At 48.6% G+C, this 16,591-nt stretch overlaps 1 protein-coding gene across 3 annotated transcripts in view; it reads left to right on the top strand.

The window, feature by feature from the left end:
- Nucleotides 1-9,991, top strand: part of RAP1A (RAP1A, member of RAS oncogene family) — a 39,478-nt gene extending 29,487 nt beyond the window's left edge. For all 3 annotated transcript variants that reach the window (XM_027725777.2, XM_027725776.2, XM_039387864.1), the window contains exons 7-9: nucleotides 2,942-3,085; nucleotides 5,636-5,751; nucleotides 8,182-9,991. In XM_027725777.2, the coding sequence (XP_027581578.1) occupies nucleotides 2,942-3,085; nucleotides 5,636-5,722 (231 nt within the window). In that variant the 3' untranslated portion in view covers nucleotides 5,723-5,751; nucleotides 8,182-9,991. The remainder of the gene's footprint in view (nucleotides 1-2,941; nucleotides 3,086-5,635; nucleotides 5,752-8,181) is intronic.
- The last annotated feature ends 6,600 nt before the right edge of the window (nucleotides 9,992-16,591 follow it).

Here is a 16,591-nt window from a genome sequence, read left to right as displayed (position 1 = left end):
CATTTATTTCTTTTGTGATAGGGGGATGTTACTCATTGAATCCAAGCTTGAGAACCTTTTGAATGTTTAAGCCACATTCTGCTGAGTTACTACCTACACTCCTTCCTGTAGGTAGTTTCAGAATGTGTCTTTTTAAAGTCCCAGTGCATAAACCATTAAATTATCTATGTCTGGCAAAGTTTAAATTCCAGTCTTCTATGTGAAATACTAAATGATCAGAAGGTAGTTGTCCATCAAAGTCCATTTTTGACTCTGTGATAAACAATTAATACCTTTTGAAATAACCTTATACAGAGTTTCATGTCTTTCAAATCTATACTGCTTACCCATCACTTTTTGCCCTATTATTTCACACCTTCATATACTTTTATTTTTTTGCTGAACAAACACATTTTCACGTTTTGGTATGAGAAAATTTCTCATAACCATCTAGAAAACAGTAAGGAAGGGGGGGATTAAGCTGATATAGATGTAAATATCCCATAGATCTCTGATTTGAAATGAGCTTTTTTGAATTTTTTTTTCATCTGTACTGTGACTCCAAGTTCCTGATGTTGTATGTAAAACTTTAGTTCTCCAAAATAAAAATGTGATCATTTTCTAATGGGTTTTAAACACAAAAATGAATCCTGAGCGTGGTTGTGTCGGGAAGAGACTACAAATGCTAACATTGAAGTCGATTAAAAACACACAGTGTGTTGCAAATTACCAAAGGAAGCGGATAATGATTTATTTTCCAGCTGGAAAGTGCTCATTTTCTGTTCAAAGAATGAAATGTCTGAGGAAATGGAGCGGGTGCACACCCTGATCAGCAGTTCTTTAGGGTTTTTTTTCTGCTCCTACCCCTGGTAAGGGAAACAGGATGCTGCTGATGCTGCTGCTGCATCTGAGGGCACGTCCTGCTGTGGTCTCGCCTTCAAACCCACCTCAGCTGGGGCTGTCTCATCCCCTGAGGTCTGTGGGGTGCAGGATGTGTAAAAGCAAATTCAGACATTCCACTGGAACCCGCAGTGCTCAGGTGCACAAAGTCCTGAACTCTGGGGGGCTGCCCCTCAGGTGGGGTTGGAGCTGGGACCCCCTGGAGGGACAGGCAGTGAGGGGGATCACGTTTGGCATCGTGTGGGTGTGGAAATGGCACCTGAGAGGAGGTGGTTTCAGTTGTTATCGAGAGATTTTGGGGTGTTTTGAGTATTTTTCGTTTGCTTGTTTGAGGTCTTAGAGAATCCCAGACTGGTTTGGGTTGGGAGGGATGTTAAAGCTCATCCAGTTCCACCTCCTGCCGTGGGCAGGGACCCCTTCCACTAGCCCAGGTTGTTCCAAACCCTGTCCAACCTGGCCTTGAACAGTTCCTTTTCTACCTGGTTGTGACATGTTTGTGACATGTTTCAGACAGCCGTGGGACAGGCTGTCTGAAAACAGAGAAAGCCTTCTGAAATGATCTATCAGGACATTCTCTCTCTAGAAGTCTTAGTGCTGGTTTTAACTGAACTTTTTGCCTGATTTCTTTCTGCTGAGGGAGTTTTAACTCAACATCTAAACATGACTGAGGGAGAGCAAGTCTAGAAAAGAGCCCCCAGCTTTTCTGTTGCCCCTTGTGCCATTTATGGGGGGGGTGCTGGGCAAGATGTGTCAGGAGTTGTCAGGCTGGAGCTGTGTCAGGGAGGGTCAGGTTGGATCTCAGGAAAAGGTTCTTCCCCCAGAGGGTGGTTGGCACTGAACAGGCTCCCCAGGGCAGTGGGCACAGCCCCAAGGCTGCCAGAGCTCAAGGAGTGTCTGGACAATGCTCTCAGGGACAGGGTGGGATTTTGGGGTGTCCTGTGCAGGGCCAGGAGCTGGACTGGATGATCCTTGTGTGTCCCATCCAACTCAGGATATTTTATGGTTCTGTTATTCCTCTCCCTGCTGCCTGATGCCAACACGTGGGTAATGAGCATTTACTGTGGCCAAGGTCCTTTTCCTGCGGTATTAAATGTCTGGTTTCCTACAGGATGTGTCACCAGGAATATGGCTTCCCCAAGGCACTTTTTTCCTCATGAAGGAACAAGAAGGTGACTCACCCAGACACTTTAGAAAGCCAGTGGCTTAAGGAGAGGGGCAGATGCCATTTCATCATTGTCTTGAACAAATCATTTGCCTGTATTTGCATGATGAGTCCTTTGAACTTATATCAAGTGTTTGTTTTGATACTGCGTGAGATTACTTTTGGGAAGTGATGTGCTTTCAGGAACTGAGCTGGTGGGTGGTCACTAGCTGGGCATTTTAATTATTCAAAGCTAATAAATATCGAGCAGTGTTTGTGCCTTTTGTAGTGAACATCCTGTGTGTGTGTGTGCAAAACGTGTCAGTGGGATGAGATTGCATTGGGATGGGAAGGGCAGGTGGGCTTGTGCTCAGGGCTGTGGGAATACTTGGCTCCTTTTTATTCCACATCCAGGGCAGTGATTTTTAAAGGTGTTTCCATTTATTATTGTGTGGTTTGGCAAGACAGGTCAAAGGGGCTGAAACATAGAATATATGCCTGAAAACACGTGCTGTGTGTGCTGTGCAGACAGAAGTTGTCTGCTGTTGGCAGCAGCTCATCCTGCTGTCACAGGGAGGCCCTGAGATGAATTTCAGGAGTAAATTAAGTTTTGCACCAGAATGGGGTGTCTCAGAAAATCTCACTGGCTTAAAATTCTGCTGAAACATTATCATTCGGGTTTACATGTGTTTAATTTAGTGCCCCAGGGTGTCTGTGCTGTGCACTTTGTTCAACCCTTTCCCAGCAGGCACCTGAATTCCAGCCTGGTCCGTCAGCTCTGCAGAGCTCATGATTGTCAATGTTTTTCATACTTGATGCTGTATTTTTCCTGCTTCGTTTCCTCAGTCTGTGAGCCAGTTGTGCAGCCCACACTGTACACAAACTTGATGTATCTCTCCTTTCTTCCTTGTTCCTCTGCAGGTTCCCATGATTCTGGTTGGCAATAAATGTGACCTGGAGGAAGAGCGAGTCGTTGGCAAAGAGCAGGGCCAGAACTTAGCAAGACAGTGGTGTAACTGTGCCTTTCTAGAATCATCTGCAAAGTCTAAAATCAACGTAAATGAGGTAACTATCAGCTGCTCCCCTGCCTTTCCAACTCGAATGTGACATCAAACCAGCACATCTCTCTCCTAATTGGGAAGATTCAGGGTGATTCTGAATTCTCAGCCTGAGAAAGGTTTGCCATGCAGTGTATTTAGCTACTTTCTGTTTGTTTTAAGGAGATCTGCTCCTTTTAGTCTGTAGAGGGTGAGTGACTTTCCAGGTAAGAGTTTTCTTACTGGGAATAGCAGAGGGTCCTGAACAAGCCTGGTGAGCTGGATGACTCTCAGCTCAGATAAACTTTATCTGCAAAGTGTATTTCTTCAAGATAACTGCTGCTATTCTGGACGTGGCTTATGCCCCATTGTGTTGCTTGTCCCGTTGTGTAGTGCTGGCTGGTTTTGAACTATTTGCATTTCACATTCCTGCTCCGTCTGGCTGCTCGAGGAGTCTCCCCATCTCTCTAAGCCACCAACTCGCTAAGACTGTGCCCAAACACAGATCCAAGCAGCTCCCCAACTTTAAATGAGCTTAAATGAGCTTGGCTCTTGCCCTGGAGTGCCTTCTCCTGCCTCCTGGGGCCGTGGGGTTGTGCTGAGGGAGCTCTGCTCCGCGCCGGGCCCCAGGTTTTTATTCAGCGCCGCGAATTATCTACCTGTGACAGAGGCCAGGTTTGCAGGCACAAAAGCTAAGGTGACCCCGTGCAGCGAGGCTGGTTTGGTGCCAGCAGATAACTGGGAGCGTTTAGGAGGCTGGGAGATAAGCAGGAGCAGCAGGATCTTGGCCTGGGCCCAGGGCTGGGTTGGCAGCCGGAGGGACGTGCCCGCGCTGCATCGAGCCGGCTCAGAGGGAAGGGAGCTCCAGGCTGCAGGAATTGCAGCTTCTGTGGCTGGGATTAGCCTGGCTGGAGAGCACTGATCCAGCCCAGGAAACAGGGCTGAGCCACACTGCTGCCAGGAGGGGTTTATCTCTGGGGGTGTGTGGCTGAGCTGTAGTAAAACTGTGGCTGTTAATGAAGGAGCGAGCGGCTCTGCCCTCAAACACCCCCCCAGAGCTGGGTTATTTGTGTTTCTGCAGCTGGTGGTGTAACACTGACCTCTCATCAGCCAAAGGTGCCTCAGCCCAGGGTGGGAAAGGGGGTTCTGTGGTGGGCAGAGCCCTGAGCTGTCCCAGCTTTACATCCCCCCATCCCTGACGGGTGAATCCGGGTCTCCCCGTTTCCCCGCAGCCTCCAGTGAGATCAGATCACAGAGAGGAAAACAATTGTCTGGAAGATTAGCTTCTGGTTTCATTGTGATCTTCATTTTTCTGGGTTCCTGCCAGTTTATGTTGTCTGGTTGTGAAAAGTGTAAAAGCTGAGGAAATCAAAAGAGGAGAAACACTGTGAATGAAGCAGCTCGGTGCTCTGGTTGTTTGTCCTGCTGGCCTGTGGGCTGAGGGAGTGTTGGCATTACTTTGGGTTTTGTTTTTGCTTTCTTGCTACTTTTGGACTTTCTAGCCCTTGTTAAAATCTGGGTGAAGGGTGCTAAATTTCTGTGTGCATTTGCTGAATGTGAATCAAACCTTTCATCCAAATAATAAAGCTTTTAATCCAGAGAGTGAGTCTTGGTAGCAGCACATCAAGTGTCCTTCTGGTGACCTCTGAGATGTTCTTGCACCACACTGACTTTTTTAGGGATGGTGGCATTTCTGAAACCTTGTTGCAGACTCCTGTACTCACAGTCAGTACTGGCACTTAGATAATCCAATTTATTACAAAGGAAAATCCTAAAATTTCCAGTTGTTACATTATGCTATAAACTGTTTCTTTGTCTTCTGAATTTCCTTGGAATCAACAAGAATTTGTGAGCTTTCAGCCACTCCAGGAAGGGGAAAAAAGTAAACAAGGACAAGGGTGGAGCCTTCTGAAGGTTGAAATATTTCTCCTCAGTGCTGTGACCCAGCTCCAAGCTTTTTTGCAAAGCTCATTTCGCTATAAATGGGTTGAGTATTGCTGGGAAAACAACTCACAGCAAGAGCCTTCACAAGAAACTCGTCTCTGCAGCTGAAAGAGGGCCCTGTAATCGTCCCCTTCTGGAAATGTCGGAGTTCAGGGCAGATGTTTGGAGGGAGAAAGCCAAGGAAAAGGGCTGCCTGCCCTTTCCCTGCAGTGGGAATACACTGCTGCTGGTGGAGCAGTGCTCTGCAGACACTCCCCAGCCCGAGGATGCCAGTGAGAAGATGATCCTTAAGGATATTATGCCAGTCTTAAAAACCCTTTTGTTACTCCCCGGTTTTTTCCCACTTTTCCAAAGTAGGGAAATCGTTTCCATTTCATTGCCAGGCTCTTCTGAAGCCTTTGGTCATGATAAACTGAGTTTACAGCTCCCTTATGTTCTGCACACTGGTGTGAGCTCTGTGTCTCTTGTTCCATAAGCAGCTGCTTGAGAAACATGGCTTAGTAAATTCAGACACTTTAATTGAATTTATGCAACTGCAGCCACCAGGAAAGAGTGGCAGCTCCCCAACCTGCCTCGGTTGTGACACTTGGTGTTTTATCACTTGGGTTTTTCAGCTTGTGTTTTTCATTTTCAGATCTTTTATGACCTGGTCAGACAAATAAATAGAAAAACACCAGTGGAAAAGAAGAAGCCTAAAAAGAAATCATGTCTGCTGCTTTAGACTCCCACCATGCAGCAGCTCTGAGCCAGGTAAGAGGGGTCTGAATTCTACCTGTGGCTCAGGTGATTGGTGAGCTGCTCCTAACAGAAAGGACTCTCTCCCCTTCCCTCTGCTCCTCTTCCTTCTGTCTGCTCCCAGATAGGGAATTAAAAAGTCACTTTTGCTGACTGACCTGGCAGAGAAATACCTGCTTCTCTCCCTTTCCCCTTTTGCTTGGGTTGATGTGACAGAGCAGGAGCTTCCTTTTGACTCCTGCAGGTTCTCCCTCTGGGTTGTGACAGGGAGCTCTGAGCCCCCATGGCTCAGTTTTGCTTCCTTTTCATCCTCTTGATGGCATTTGGTAGCATCTGTGGAACTTCTGTTACTGTCTCAGTCCCGGGTGCTTTGGGGACAATTAAAATCGGGTTGGGTGGGACGTGGCTTTCAGTGGCACGGAAATAAAAAACTGCCCACCAAAAAAAGAAAAAAACAAAAAAACCCAAACACACACACACAAAAAAAAAAAAAAAAAACAACCACCCAAAAAAACACCCCAAGGTTGGACAGAGCTAAAAATAATCTTCCTGTGTATCTTGGCAGGGAACTCTGTGTGCTTACAGCTGTTCTGTCGTGCTCCTGAAAGGAAACAGCAGCTCTGTAGCTCCAGGTTTTGGACAGAAATATCCCTGTTTGGAGGCAGAGCAGGGAGCTGGGTAATGGCCCATCTCTGCCACGTGTCTGTGTCACCATGGGCTGCACAGGCTGTCACCTCAGGAGGGTTTCTGTGACCCAGCAGAACCTCTGTGCTCTGTCCTGTAGTTGATCAGAAGGCACAGTGAGCTGGCAAAGCAGCTCAACTGCCCTTGTCCTACAGCATTTAAGACAAAGCCGTGGTCTTAGAAGGATTTCAGGGATGAATTCCTCTGAAGTCCATGCTGTAGGTGGTCATTTGGGCAGCCTGGGTGTGACTGAGCAGCAGAGGTGGAGCTGTGCAGGTAACCTGGCTGCTGATGGGCTTCCCTGGGGGATGAGGCTCTTACCTGAGCTCTGGGCTCCAGAAAACAACAGCTCAGGGCTGGGGGGGAACAGTGGCTTTAGGAATAGAAATGGAAGAGTCTTAAGTGGCTTTTCCTGTTGCTCAGGTGATCATCTGAATTGAGTTGGTGTGGTGTCAGGTTCCCCAGCCCAGGATGGGACCTGCTCAGAGCTGGACTGGCACAGCTCTGCCTGGGATCCTGCACACAAAGCCCAGCCCAGCAGCAGCTTGGGACTGGAATACTGGGAACTGCTGAGGGAGTTCCTGCATTCAGTCAGTTATCCCAGAATGGTTTGGGTTGGAAGGAACCTTAAACCTCCTTCCACCCCCTGCCATGGGCAGGGACACCTTCCACTAGCCCAGGTTGCTCCAAACCCCATCCAACCTGGCCTTGGACACTTCCAGGGATGGGGCAGCCACAGCTTCTCTGGGCACCCTGTGCCAGGGCCTCCCCACCCTCCCAGGGAAGAACTACTTCCTCACATCCAACCTAAATGTCCCCTCTTCCAGTTTGAACCCATTCTTCTTCGTCCCTTCCCCGTATAAAAAGTCCCTTTTCCTCCTTTTTAGAAGCCCCTTTGGGCACTGGAAGGGGTTCTGAGATCTCCTGGAGCCTTCTCTTCTCCAGGCTGAACACCCCCAGCTCTCCCAGTCACTGATGCCCCTTCACTGACTCCTGCCCGTGCCCCCAAATCCGCTCTGGGTGGTCAAAATCCCACAGTGTCTCCCTCACTCTTCCCAAATCTCTTCCCAATTCCCTGCCTGTTGTTTGCAGCTGGATTAGTGCTCAGGTCTTTGGACTCATTAGGCTTTAAGAGCACCTCAGAAATACAAAAGCTGAGATCCCTCCCCCCCTAAATTGTCCATCCCTGGGTGAATTCCAGCCCCCTTTGCCTGTCTCTGCCTCACAGGGTGGGTGCTCCAGGGGCACCGGTGTTATCACAGCAGTGACACACGGCTGCCAGTTGGTTGTCACTGCTTTGTGGCCCTGATAAAACAAGAATATCTTTCTTAGAATTATGCTTTCCAAAGTCTCTTCGCTGCCTGTACCCAGGAACAAACCCCAATTCTGGGAAAAACAAGCTCTTCTGCTGAAGTTCTGTGTGTTTTACCAGCCTGGGCACAGGAAACTCTCAGGCCTTTGGGGTCATTCATCTCATCAGTAAAATAAAAAATATCCCTCCACCATTTTTATTTTTTTTATTTTTTTTTACTTTCTCCAGAGGGAGAACTGTTGCCTAAATGGGAACAAACCCCAATTCTGGGAAAAACAAGCTCTTCTGCTGAAGTTCTGTGTGTTTTACCAGCCTGGGCACGGGAAACTCTCAGGCCTTTGGGGTCATTCATCTCATCAGTAAAATAAAAAAATATCCCTCCACCATATTTTTTTTTTTAATTTAATTTTATTATGTTTTATTTTATTTTATTTTTTTACTTTCTCCAGATTGCAGGAATGAAGAACTGTTGCCTAAAAATGGAAAGTGCCAGCATTCCCGACTTCAAAAACCTTATGGAAATTAATGACATATCGGAAGAAGCTTCTCCTGTTTGTTTTTTTTTTATATACTACGAGAAGAATTTAGATCTTAAAAAAATGGTTTGCACACACAGTCCCTGGAAAAAAAGAAAAAACAAACAAAAAAAAAAAGGCAATTGCTCTGTGTATATCTCTTGGAAATTTAAGCCAATATTCCTCCTCCTTTGCAATAGCAATTAACAGATGTGAAAATAAATATAATTGACTCTAGTGTATGATTATCCCAAGGAGCATGGATGCATTTCAAATGTTAGAGATTGCTACTATAATTAAAATTTCATATTGACCATTTTATCATCATTTCTCCCCATCAAGCACTAAAAATGTTCCACTGTTATATTTTATATCTATAACTATAGATATATATTATGTGAAATCTCCCTTTGAACTCACCACAGCAAATAACTTTTTGAGTCATTGACTTCATTTTATATTTAAAAGTTACGGAATATCATTATTTTCATTCTGCCATTATATTCTAATTAAAAATGTTTGTGCATAATGCTTTGGAAAAAATGGGTCTTTTATAGGAAAAAAAAAAACAAAACCTGGGATAACTGATTTCTATGGCTTTAAAAGCAAAAATATATAATATACTAAACCGACTCTAATATTGCTTCTTGTGTTTTCCTGTCACAGATTAAATTACAGCTTTTATGAATGATTAAATTTTAGTACATTTTCATTTTTTTTGTTTCTGTGTTTTTGTTACGGTTTCCAGACTTTTGGGTTGTTTTTGTTTGTTTTTTTTTAATCCATGTTTTGTGAATTCCTCTCCCATCCTGGCAGAGTTTGTCACGACAGACCCCGCCCTGTCCTCGCGACGTCTCTCTGGGTTGGACGTGTACAGAAAGTACAGCAGGCAACTTGAAATTAATTTGGTGCGTCCTTCTGGTTGTTTAAAGGTTGTATTTCTGCTGGAGACGTTTCCTCTGTACACTTATTTTTTGCTATGTACAAATTTCGTGCTGTACCAAGGCCTGACTTTGACGATGATTTTGGTTTCACCCCTTGTTTGGGGACAGTCCCTGTTTTGGCTGCTGGTCCCTGATCAGCTAAAAGGAGGGGTTTTTAATTTAATTTTGGGTTTGTTTCTTGTATATTTTTATTTTTTTTTTTAAATACCTGTTGGTTTCATAAAGCTTCAAAGAGCAGGATATGAAGAGAGCCATGGGTGCTCCATCCTCCTGTCTGTGTGCAAGTCAAAGAGCCTCCCGTGGGACCCAAATCCCAACCCTGCCAGAATTCCCACAGGGCTGGGGGACTTGCTCCTGCTTCGCTTCTGAGTAAGTGAGAAGAGAAATGTATCTTCACAGTGGAGAAAACTCAGGCCAGGCCTTGTCCCGCTGGTTTAAACGGGAAATCAAAGTGTAACAGATGTTCCTGGACCCGCTGTAGAGTTTTATTGGAAACCGGGGGGGGAGAAATTTCTATAAATAGGTTTTTTTCTAAAACTGTGTTCCTGATGCAGCTGTTGAATTATACAGAGATCCCAGTTTCTAAAAGCAGCCCAAATAAGACTGGTTGAAAACATCTGGATAATGTGAAAACATCTGCCTAACTTACAAGCTACTAGGACAAACATAGTTACTTTAGCTGGTTGTCTTCAACCTTCCTCTGTGCTTCCTTTTTCGGGAGGAGCAGGAGCATGGTGTTTGCAGGTTGGTTATCTTTACTAAATGTAAAAATATTTTAGTAATAAAGTAATTTTAATGAACATGCCGATTGCTAGATGTGTCTCTTCTATAAAACCAGAAACTTAAAACCTTAATTTTTTTATATTTTTTTTTGAGGTGCAGGGACGGTAGGGAAGGTGATCAAAATAATCTCGTTAACGAGAAACCTCGTTTCAGAAATGTGAAACCTCATCTCAAAAATGTGAATCTTCATTTTATAAACTTTTATAAAACCTCCAGTGTGTTTTCTGTGGCAGAACCAGCTGCTGGCAATGCTGGGGGTGCTCAGCCTTCTGGCACTTCTCCACCTCACTTCTCAGCCTCGTGTCTCCCAGTTTGGATCCTCCCGCAGTTTAACTGGTCAGGCTGGTGAAGGCAAGTCCAGCCTCTCCAGTGGCATTTTTTCCCTGTCCCAGGATCTTCCTGGAGTGCTCAGGACCCGCTCCCAGGCCCCGATCCCGCGGTGGGTGTCTGAGGGTCCCCGTGATGGGGTTTCTGCTCCATCACCTACAAAACCTGGAGGGGTTTGCAGTCGATGGTGGCTTCCCAGGAGCGGCGGGAATGGCAGGATATGCATCCCTGGGATGCAAAAGGAGTAGTAAATTGGGTGTAAGGGATGGAGGAAGAGGTGGGAAGGCTTCCCGAGCCTCTCGGCTTTGCCACTAGATGGTGGTGTCGGAGAAGCTCCGGGCTGGTGGAGGCTCCGACTGACGTTCCACCGGAATTCGGGTTATTTGCAGGGTGAAGCCCCGTTCCCCATCACTCCCCCAGCCCCGGGACCCTCGACGAGCTCCCCTCTGCCTCACACAACTCGTTGTTTTCTCACTGGCTAAAAAAACCCCCAACAAATCTCTAATGGATTTCAGCACAAAAGCCCCAGTTCTGCCCCGGGACACACTCGAGCCGCCGCGTCGTTTCGTGTCAAACAGAAATGTCCCGGAGCACGGGGTGGTTAATGTTTCACCGGGTTAAGGACGACTTCACTGAAGAATGTCCTCAAGAAAGGGTGAAAGGAAAACCTCCCAGGAGGAGTCACACGCTGGCTGCCTTTGACCATCCAGCCGAGCAAAGCGACGCTTTGCTGCGAGCAAAGGAGCGCATTTGAAAATCTCACTGAAGCCCCAGAGCCATCCAGCTCCTCTCTGAGCTGCTGGAGTGTGCACAGATTCCACCAAAGTGATGCCCTGCCCTCTGTACAAATAGGCTGCTCTCGAACTCCTCAGCCTGTGTTTATTTTTTGTGTCGTCTAAAGGTTGTTTTCAATCACGTTTTCCCACCCGGGTGTGGGTCGGATCGGGTGGTAACAGCCCGGTGCCACATGTCCTGCCTCTCTGGGAAGAGGCAATTTGGGTTTTGACCCAAATGCACCAGCAAAATGTCATTTTTGGAGAGTGTGGAGATGCTGGTGCTCCTGTGGTTTCAGAGAATCATGGAGTATTTGGGGTTGGAAGGGACCTTAAAGCTCATCTCAATTCCACCTCCTGCAGGGACACCTTTCCCAGGTTGTTCAGATCCAGTGGGCTGATGTGGGAGATCTCACATCCAGCAGCCACTTAATGAGAAACTTAATTCATGTGAAATTCAGCATCAACCTTTGCAAAATCACCCAAACTAATGAATATTTCATTTATTTTGCCAGGACCAGGCACTGAGGAAGCGAAATCGGATTTTCCAGAGGCCCAGGTGCCGTTTGGTGAATTGCTGGCACGTGCTGGCTGCCCTGGCTGGGGCTAAATGTCCTTCCCATCCTGCTGGCTGGGGCTGGGATCTGGCACTGCTTTCCCTGCAGCAGCTGGTCAGTGCTCTGGCTTTCAGCCACAGCCTTGTCTTTCCCCTCGGAAAGAAAAGCCCCGAATTTGGAGACAAACCCTGTGCAGGAGGAGGGAGAGGAGCCACCCTGGAGGATCCCCAGCAGCCTCAGGAACAAAAAAAGAACGTGCCCAGCAGTGAAACCAGGGCTGGGCTGGGTGCCTGGGGCCTTTCCTGGCTTTTTAACTTGGATTGTTGCCAGGGAAGGCCTCCAGCAGCCAAGGTACTGCGTGGGCTTTTGTGCTGGGGTTTTGTGCTGGTTCCCTCCACCCCTCACCTGGAAAAGCAGTGTCCCTTCCAGGAGGGTGGTGCTGTGAGCAGGGAATGCTCCTGCCTGTGCCTTGGAGGGGTTCCTGCTCCTCCTGGGCCCCGCAGGAATGTCCTGCCCGTGGTGGGAGCTGGGGATGGGCAGCTCTGGGCAGTGAGTGCCCCTGGAGTGGGGGGCTCGGAGCTCAGCAGCCCCAAGCCAGGGCTAATCAGCCCTTCTGCAAGCTCAGGGCAGCCCTGGCACAGAGCTGCTCCTGGCAGGGGCTGGGCTCTTTAGCTCAGTTACTAATCCCAGGGTTGGGAAACGCTGTTTGTGTTATCCTGGGACTGAAACAAGCCTTTTCTCCCTCGCTTTGCAGGGAAGTGGCACAGAAGTAAACTCAGCTCATTGCTCATGTCAGAGGCCAGAGCAGTGAGTGGCACCCCGTGATCCATGCTGTCCTGGATCCTCTGTCCATGCTGGCCTGGATCCTCTGTCCATGCTGGCCTGGATCCTCTGTCCCTCATCTCCAGCGGGATGCACTTCAGAGGGAGCAGCACCAGAGGAAGATGAAATCATTTGGCAGAGATTTTGGACAAGTCCCTGGTGGAGCTGGAAGTGCAGCCCCTGCTGGAGTCGGAGATGCCCATCCTGGCCTGGCCCTGCCAGCTCTGGACTCGACCCTTTTTGCCCCACAGGCTTTGGGGACAGGGGGATTGCTCAGATGAGCCCTTTTCCCCCGGGCTGGCCCCGGAGTTCAAACATCCCTGGCATTTTCCTTGGGTGGCACCGACGTTCCAGGCCAAGAGCCAGCCCAGGAGCCAGCCCCCCTCTTCCTGGCACGGCTGGGGGTGCACAAGGAGCCCGTTGTGCTGCCAGGGAGGATGCTGAGGGAGGATGCTGGAGTGCTCCGTGCCCACGTGGGCGGGGTGGCAGCGCAGGGGGTGCGTGGTGGCAGCTGCTCCTCCTTCCACGGCCCAAAATCAAGGAACAAAGGACAAATTCATGGGGCTGGGAGTGGCTCCCCATGGGCTGAGCACACTTGGAGCATTGTGGAGCTGGGAGAGGCAGCGCTGGGCAGCCCCTCACCCCCCCAGTGGGTGACCACCCCTGTGTCCTGCACCTTTGCTCGCAGGACTCTGCCGGAGGCTCCCGGGATCCATTTCCATGGAGGGCTGTTTTTCAGCCAAGAAACCTGAGAAACCCCTGGCTCTCCTTCAGAGCAACCCCATGGAGAGCAGTCCAGCTCCCCTGCAACATGGAAGTTTACCATAATCCTGCCTTTTTCCCCCCTGCAGGTGTTTCACATATAAATCAAGTTTCTCGCTCCCATTTTGGGGGAGCGATGGTGGAGCTGAGTGAAAGGAAGCAGTGTTGGAGCTCTGCTGCCCTTTCCTACCCAGGTGGTTACAAATCACTGCATAAACTGCCTTCAGCTCCCTTCCACCTCCACTCACCCTCCCCGTGGTCAGAATGTGGATCCAACACTTTGAGAGCCGCAGACATCCAGCATCCTACTCCCATTTTTCATTTAGCTCTGGAAATAAGCAGTGTCAAGCTGCTGTGTCAGTTTGGCTTAAATTCACAGGAGAACTCATTTGATTTGGAGCCGTTTGCATTATTAAATATGACTGCACGAGAGCCCCTGGGGGAATAATCCTTTATGATAAATGATGTTTGAAATGAGGGAGACCCGATCCCGGCCGGCTCAGGCTCCAGTCACAGCTAATCTGCAGCAACAAGGAAAGGCACAGCAGAGCAAAGGGCAGGGGCTGAATGTGGACAAACCAGCAGCTCAACCTGCAGCACCATCAGTGTGACAGCAAAGGCACAACATCTTTCTGGATGGTTCTTTCTGGAGCATCTTGCTGTGACACATCCCTGGAAGTGCTCAAAAGCTCTGTGGATGTGGCACCTGGGGATGAGGGTTGGTGGTGGACCTGGCAGTGCTGGGGGAATGGTTGGACTTGGTGGTCTTGGAGCTCTTCTCCAACCTCAGTGGTCCTGTGATAAAGCCAACACTTCCCTACCTGAGGGTTTCTCTCCTGTAAATGCACCTCGGTCCACTCTCGGTATGGTTTAGTGCAGAAGCACCAGAAATCTGGCAAGAAACCTCAATGGCAAACAAAAGCCTCTTGTTTCCTGAAATGCCTTTGGAAATGTACGTGGGTTTCAGTGGAAACAAGGAAAGCATCCATTTTCTGCAGGACTCCAGCACTGGGAGACACTTATTTGTCCTGTCACCCTCTCACAGGCTCTGTTTGAGCCAAGGGTAACACACCTTTTGCTGGCCTTGGAGGGAAGTTTTCTCACCTGAATGTATTGATTTGGTTCTGACATGGAAACCCCTGGTGCACAGGGAGGATAAATGCACAGAAACAGGCACCTCAGGTTTATGAGAAACTGTGGTGAAAGTATAACCTTGGTATAGTTTGGGACTTCAGGGGTTAACTCAGTGCCCTCTCTCAGCTGAAAACTACCCCAAAGGAGGTTTTCTCCAAGAGACTCTCAATGTGCTGTTTGTTAGGAGTTGTTTAAAGGGTTTCCTGGTTGCCAGTGAAACCTCAGAGCTCTTCTGCCTCCCTCCCCAGGATTTCGGGAGCACTGAGCAACCCCAGACGGGCTCAGGCTAAAGGAGGAAGTGAGGAAACGTCTCTCCTGGCTGGTACTTGCTCTGTGTGCCCGAGCCAGGCTGCTATTTTGCTGTGTTAAAAATGGCTTTCTAACTGTGTCACAGCTGGGTGCACATTTCCCACCGGCTCCTGCAGGAACAGGGCCTGGATTTGCTGCCCTGCTGAGCTCAGGGTGTTGCCATCCATTCAACACTGAGATGCAGGGGCTGATTAGCAGCCAACAGGCAGCTTTTGGCCCTTTCCTTCTGAAACAATCAGTGTTTAGGGCTTGACTGAGAAGGATTTGGTGTGAGATAAGCTTCCCAGAGTGGGGCCAGGACTGAAGTAATAATTGAATAAGTGTGAGGTGGTGAATGAGACACGTAGGGATGAGTCAGAGCCAAAGCTGCCCTTGGGAAGGAGGGAAAAGGCTCCTTGGTGTCTCCTCTGCTGCCTGCCCCTGGTGGGACTGAGCTCCTTGAGCTGCTGGAAGGAGATTTTCTGGGGGGAAAGGCCAGGGAGGGAGTTCCCTGTGGGCTGTGCTGGTGTCCTGCAGCTCAGGGTGCTTGGCCACAGGGCTGAGCTCCTGTGTTGGGATTCTGCCTCTTCTCCCTCATCCTTGCTGAGGTTTAGGGTGCCAGGGCAGTGAGGGAGGGACAACATCCAGCATGTGGAGCTGGAGCCCAGGACCAACCTTGTTCCCACCCCTGGAAGAAAACACATCCCCGTGTGTTTTCCCCTGGCAGATGTGAATTTATTTGCTGCTGTCTGATGTGAGTTGTGCAGTCCTGACAGACTCGGGGCTGTGCTGTTGCCATCTCACTTCCCTTCTGTTGGATTTCCCACTTCCTTTAATTTTTTATCAGTTTGGTTGCTGCTCTCAGCAGAGGCAGCTCTGTGGGAAGGAGAAGAAATCAAATGTTTTATTTTTAGACGCTGCCAAAAGAGTTCAACCCAAGGCAAATACAATTACTTCAGGTTGTGCACAGGCTTCTGAGAAGCAAAGGAGGAATATTTTCCAAATGGGAAATGCCCTAAAACCCAATGCCACGAAACCACTGGGCAATCAGGGCATCATGAAGACATTTGAGGACCACATTTAACCCTAGTGGAAGGTGTCCCTGCCCATGGCAGGGGGTGGAATGAGATGATCTTGAAAGTCCCTTCCTAACCCAAAGTATTCTGTGATTCCAAGGGGTGGGAGGTGTTCCCAAACTATTCTGTGATTCCAAGGGGTGGGATGTGTTCCCAAACTATTTTGTGATTCCAAGGGGTGGGAGGTGTTCCCGTTGCCTGCTCTGGACACCCCACTGTTGCCTCACATCCCACCCAGCCCCTTGCTCCTGGCAAAGCCCCTCCAGCTCTGCCAGCCTGCCTCTGTCCTCTGGGATGTTTTCCTGCTGGAAGGGGCCTCCCAGATGCTATTCCTGGCCCAGTTTTAGGGCATCCACTGCCTGAAGCTTCCGCTGGGCTGTTTCTGGAGAGCTGGTGGCCGGGGCAGAGGAGCAGGGGTGGCAGGGAGGCTCCTCACTGGAAGCTTTCACTCTGTAATTAAGCTGAACAAGAGGCTGAGTTAAATCCCTGGTTCCCTCGCTCTGCCTGAGCAAACACAAAGAGCAGAAAAGGCCTGAGCCAGACAATTAAAACAAGCAATAAAATTGCACAGAGAGGTCCGTGCAATGATTTTTTTTTTCCTTGACACGCTCGCCCCCAACAAGTGCCACATGTCCTGTGTATAAATAGCAGCTGCCCAGACTTGCTTAATCATCCCATTGTTGCTTTATAATATTAATTAAACATTCCTCTGGGATTGTTTGCATCCTAATTAAGTGGGGAACTTACAAAAGGCAGCGAGGAAACCAAACAAGTGTGTGCTGGGGGTGCTAAACTGTGTGCGACTGGGGTTTCAAAAAAACCACCAAAACCGAAGTTAAAATCGCAGGACTGTGGTTTAAAGGCATTTTTAGTAGTCA

The sequence above is a fragment of the Pipra filicauda genome, unplaced genomic scaffold (genome assembly GCF_003945595.2).
Source record: "Pipra filicauda isolate LSUMZ 115617 unplaced genomic scaffold, ASM394559v2 scaffold595_size249610_pilon, whole genome shotgun sequence".
Taxonomy (NCBI): domain Eukaryota; kingdom Metazoa; phylum Chordata; class Aves; order Passeriformes; family Pipridae; genus Pipra; species Pipra filicauda.
This window is presented reverse-complemented; position numbering and strand designations above follow the sequence as displayed.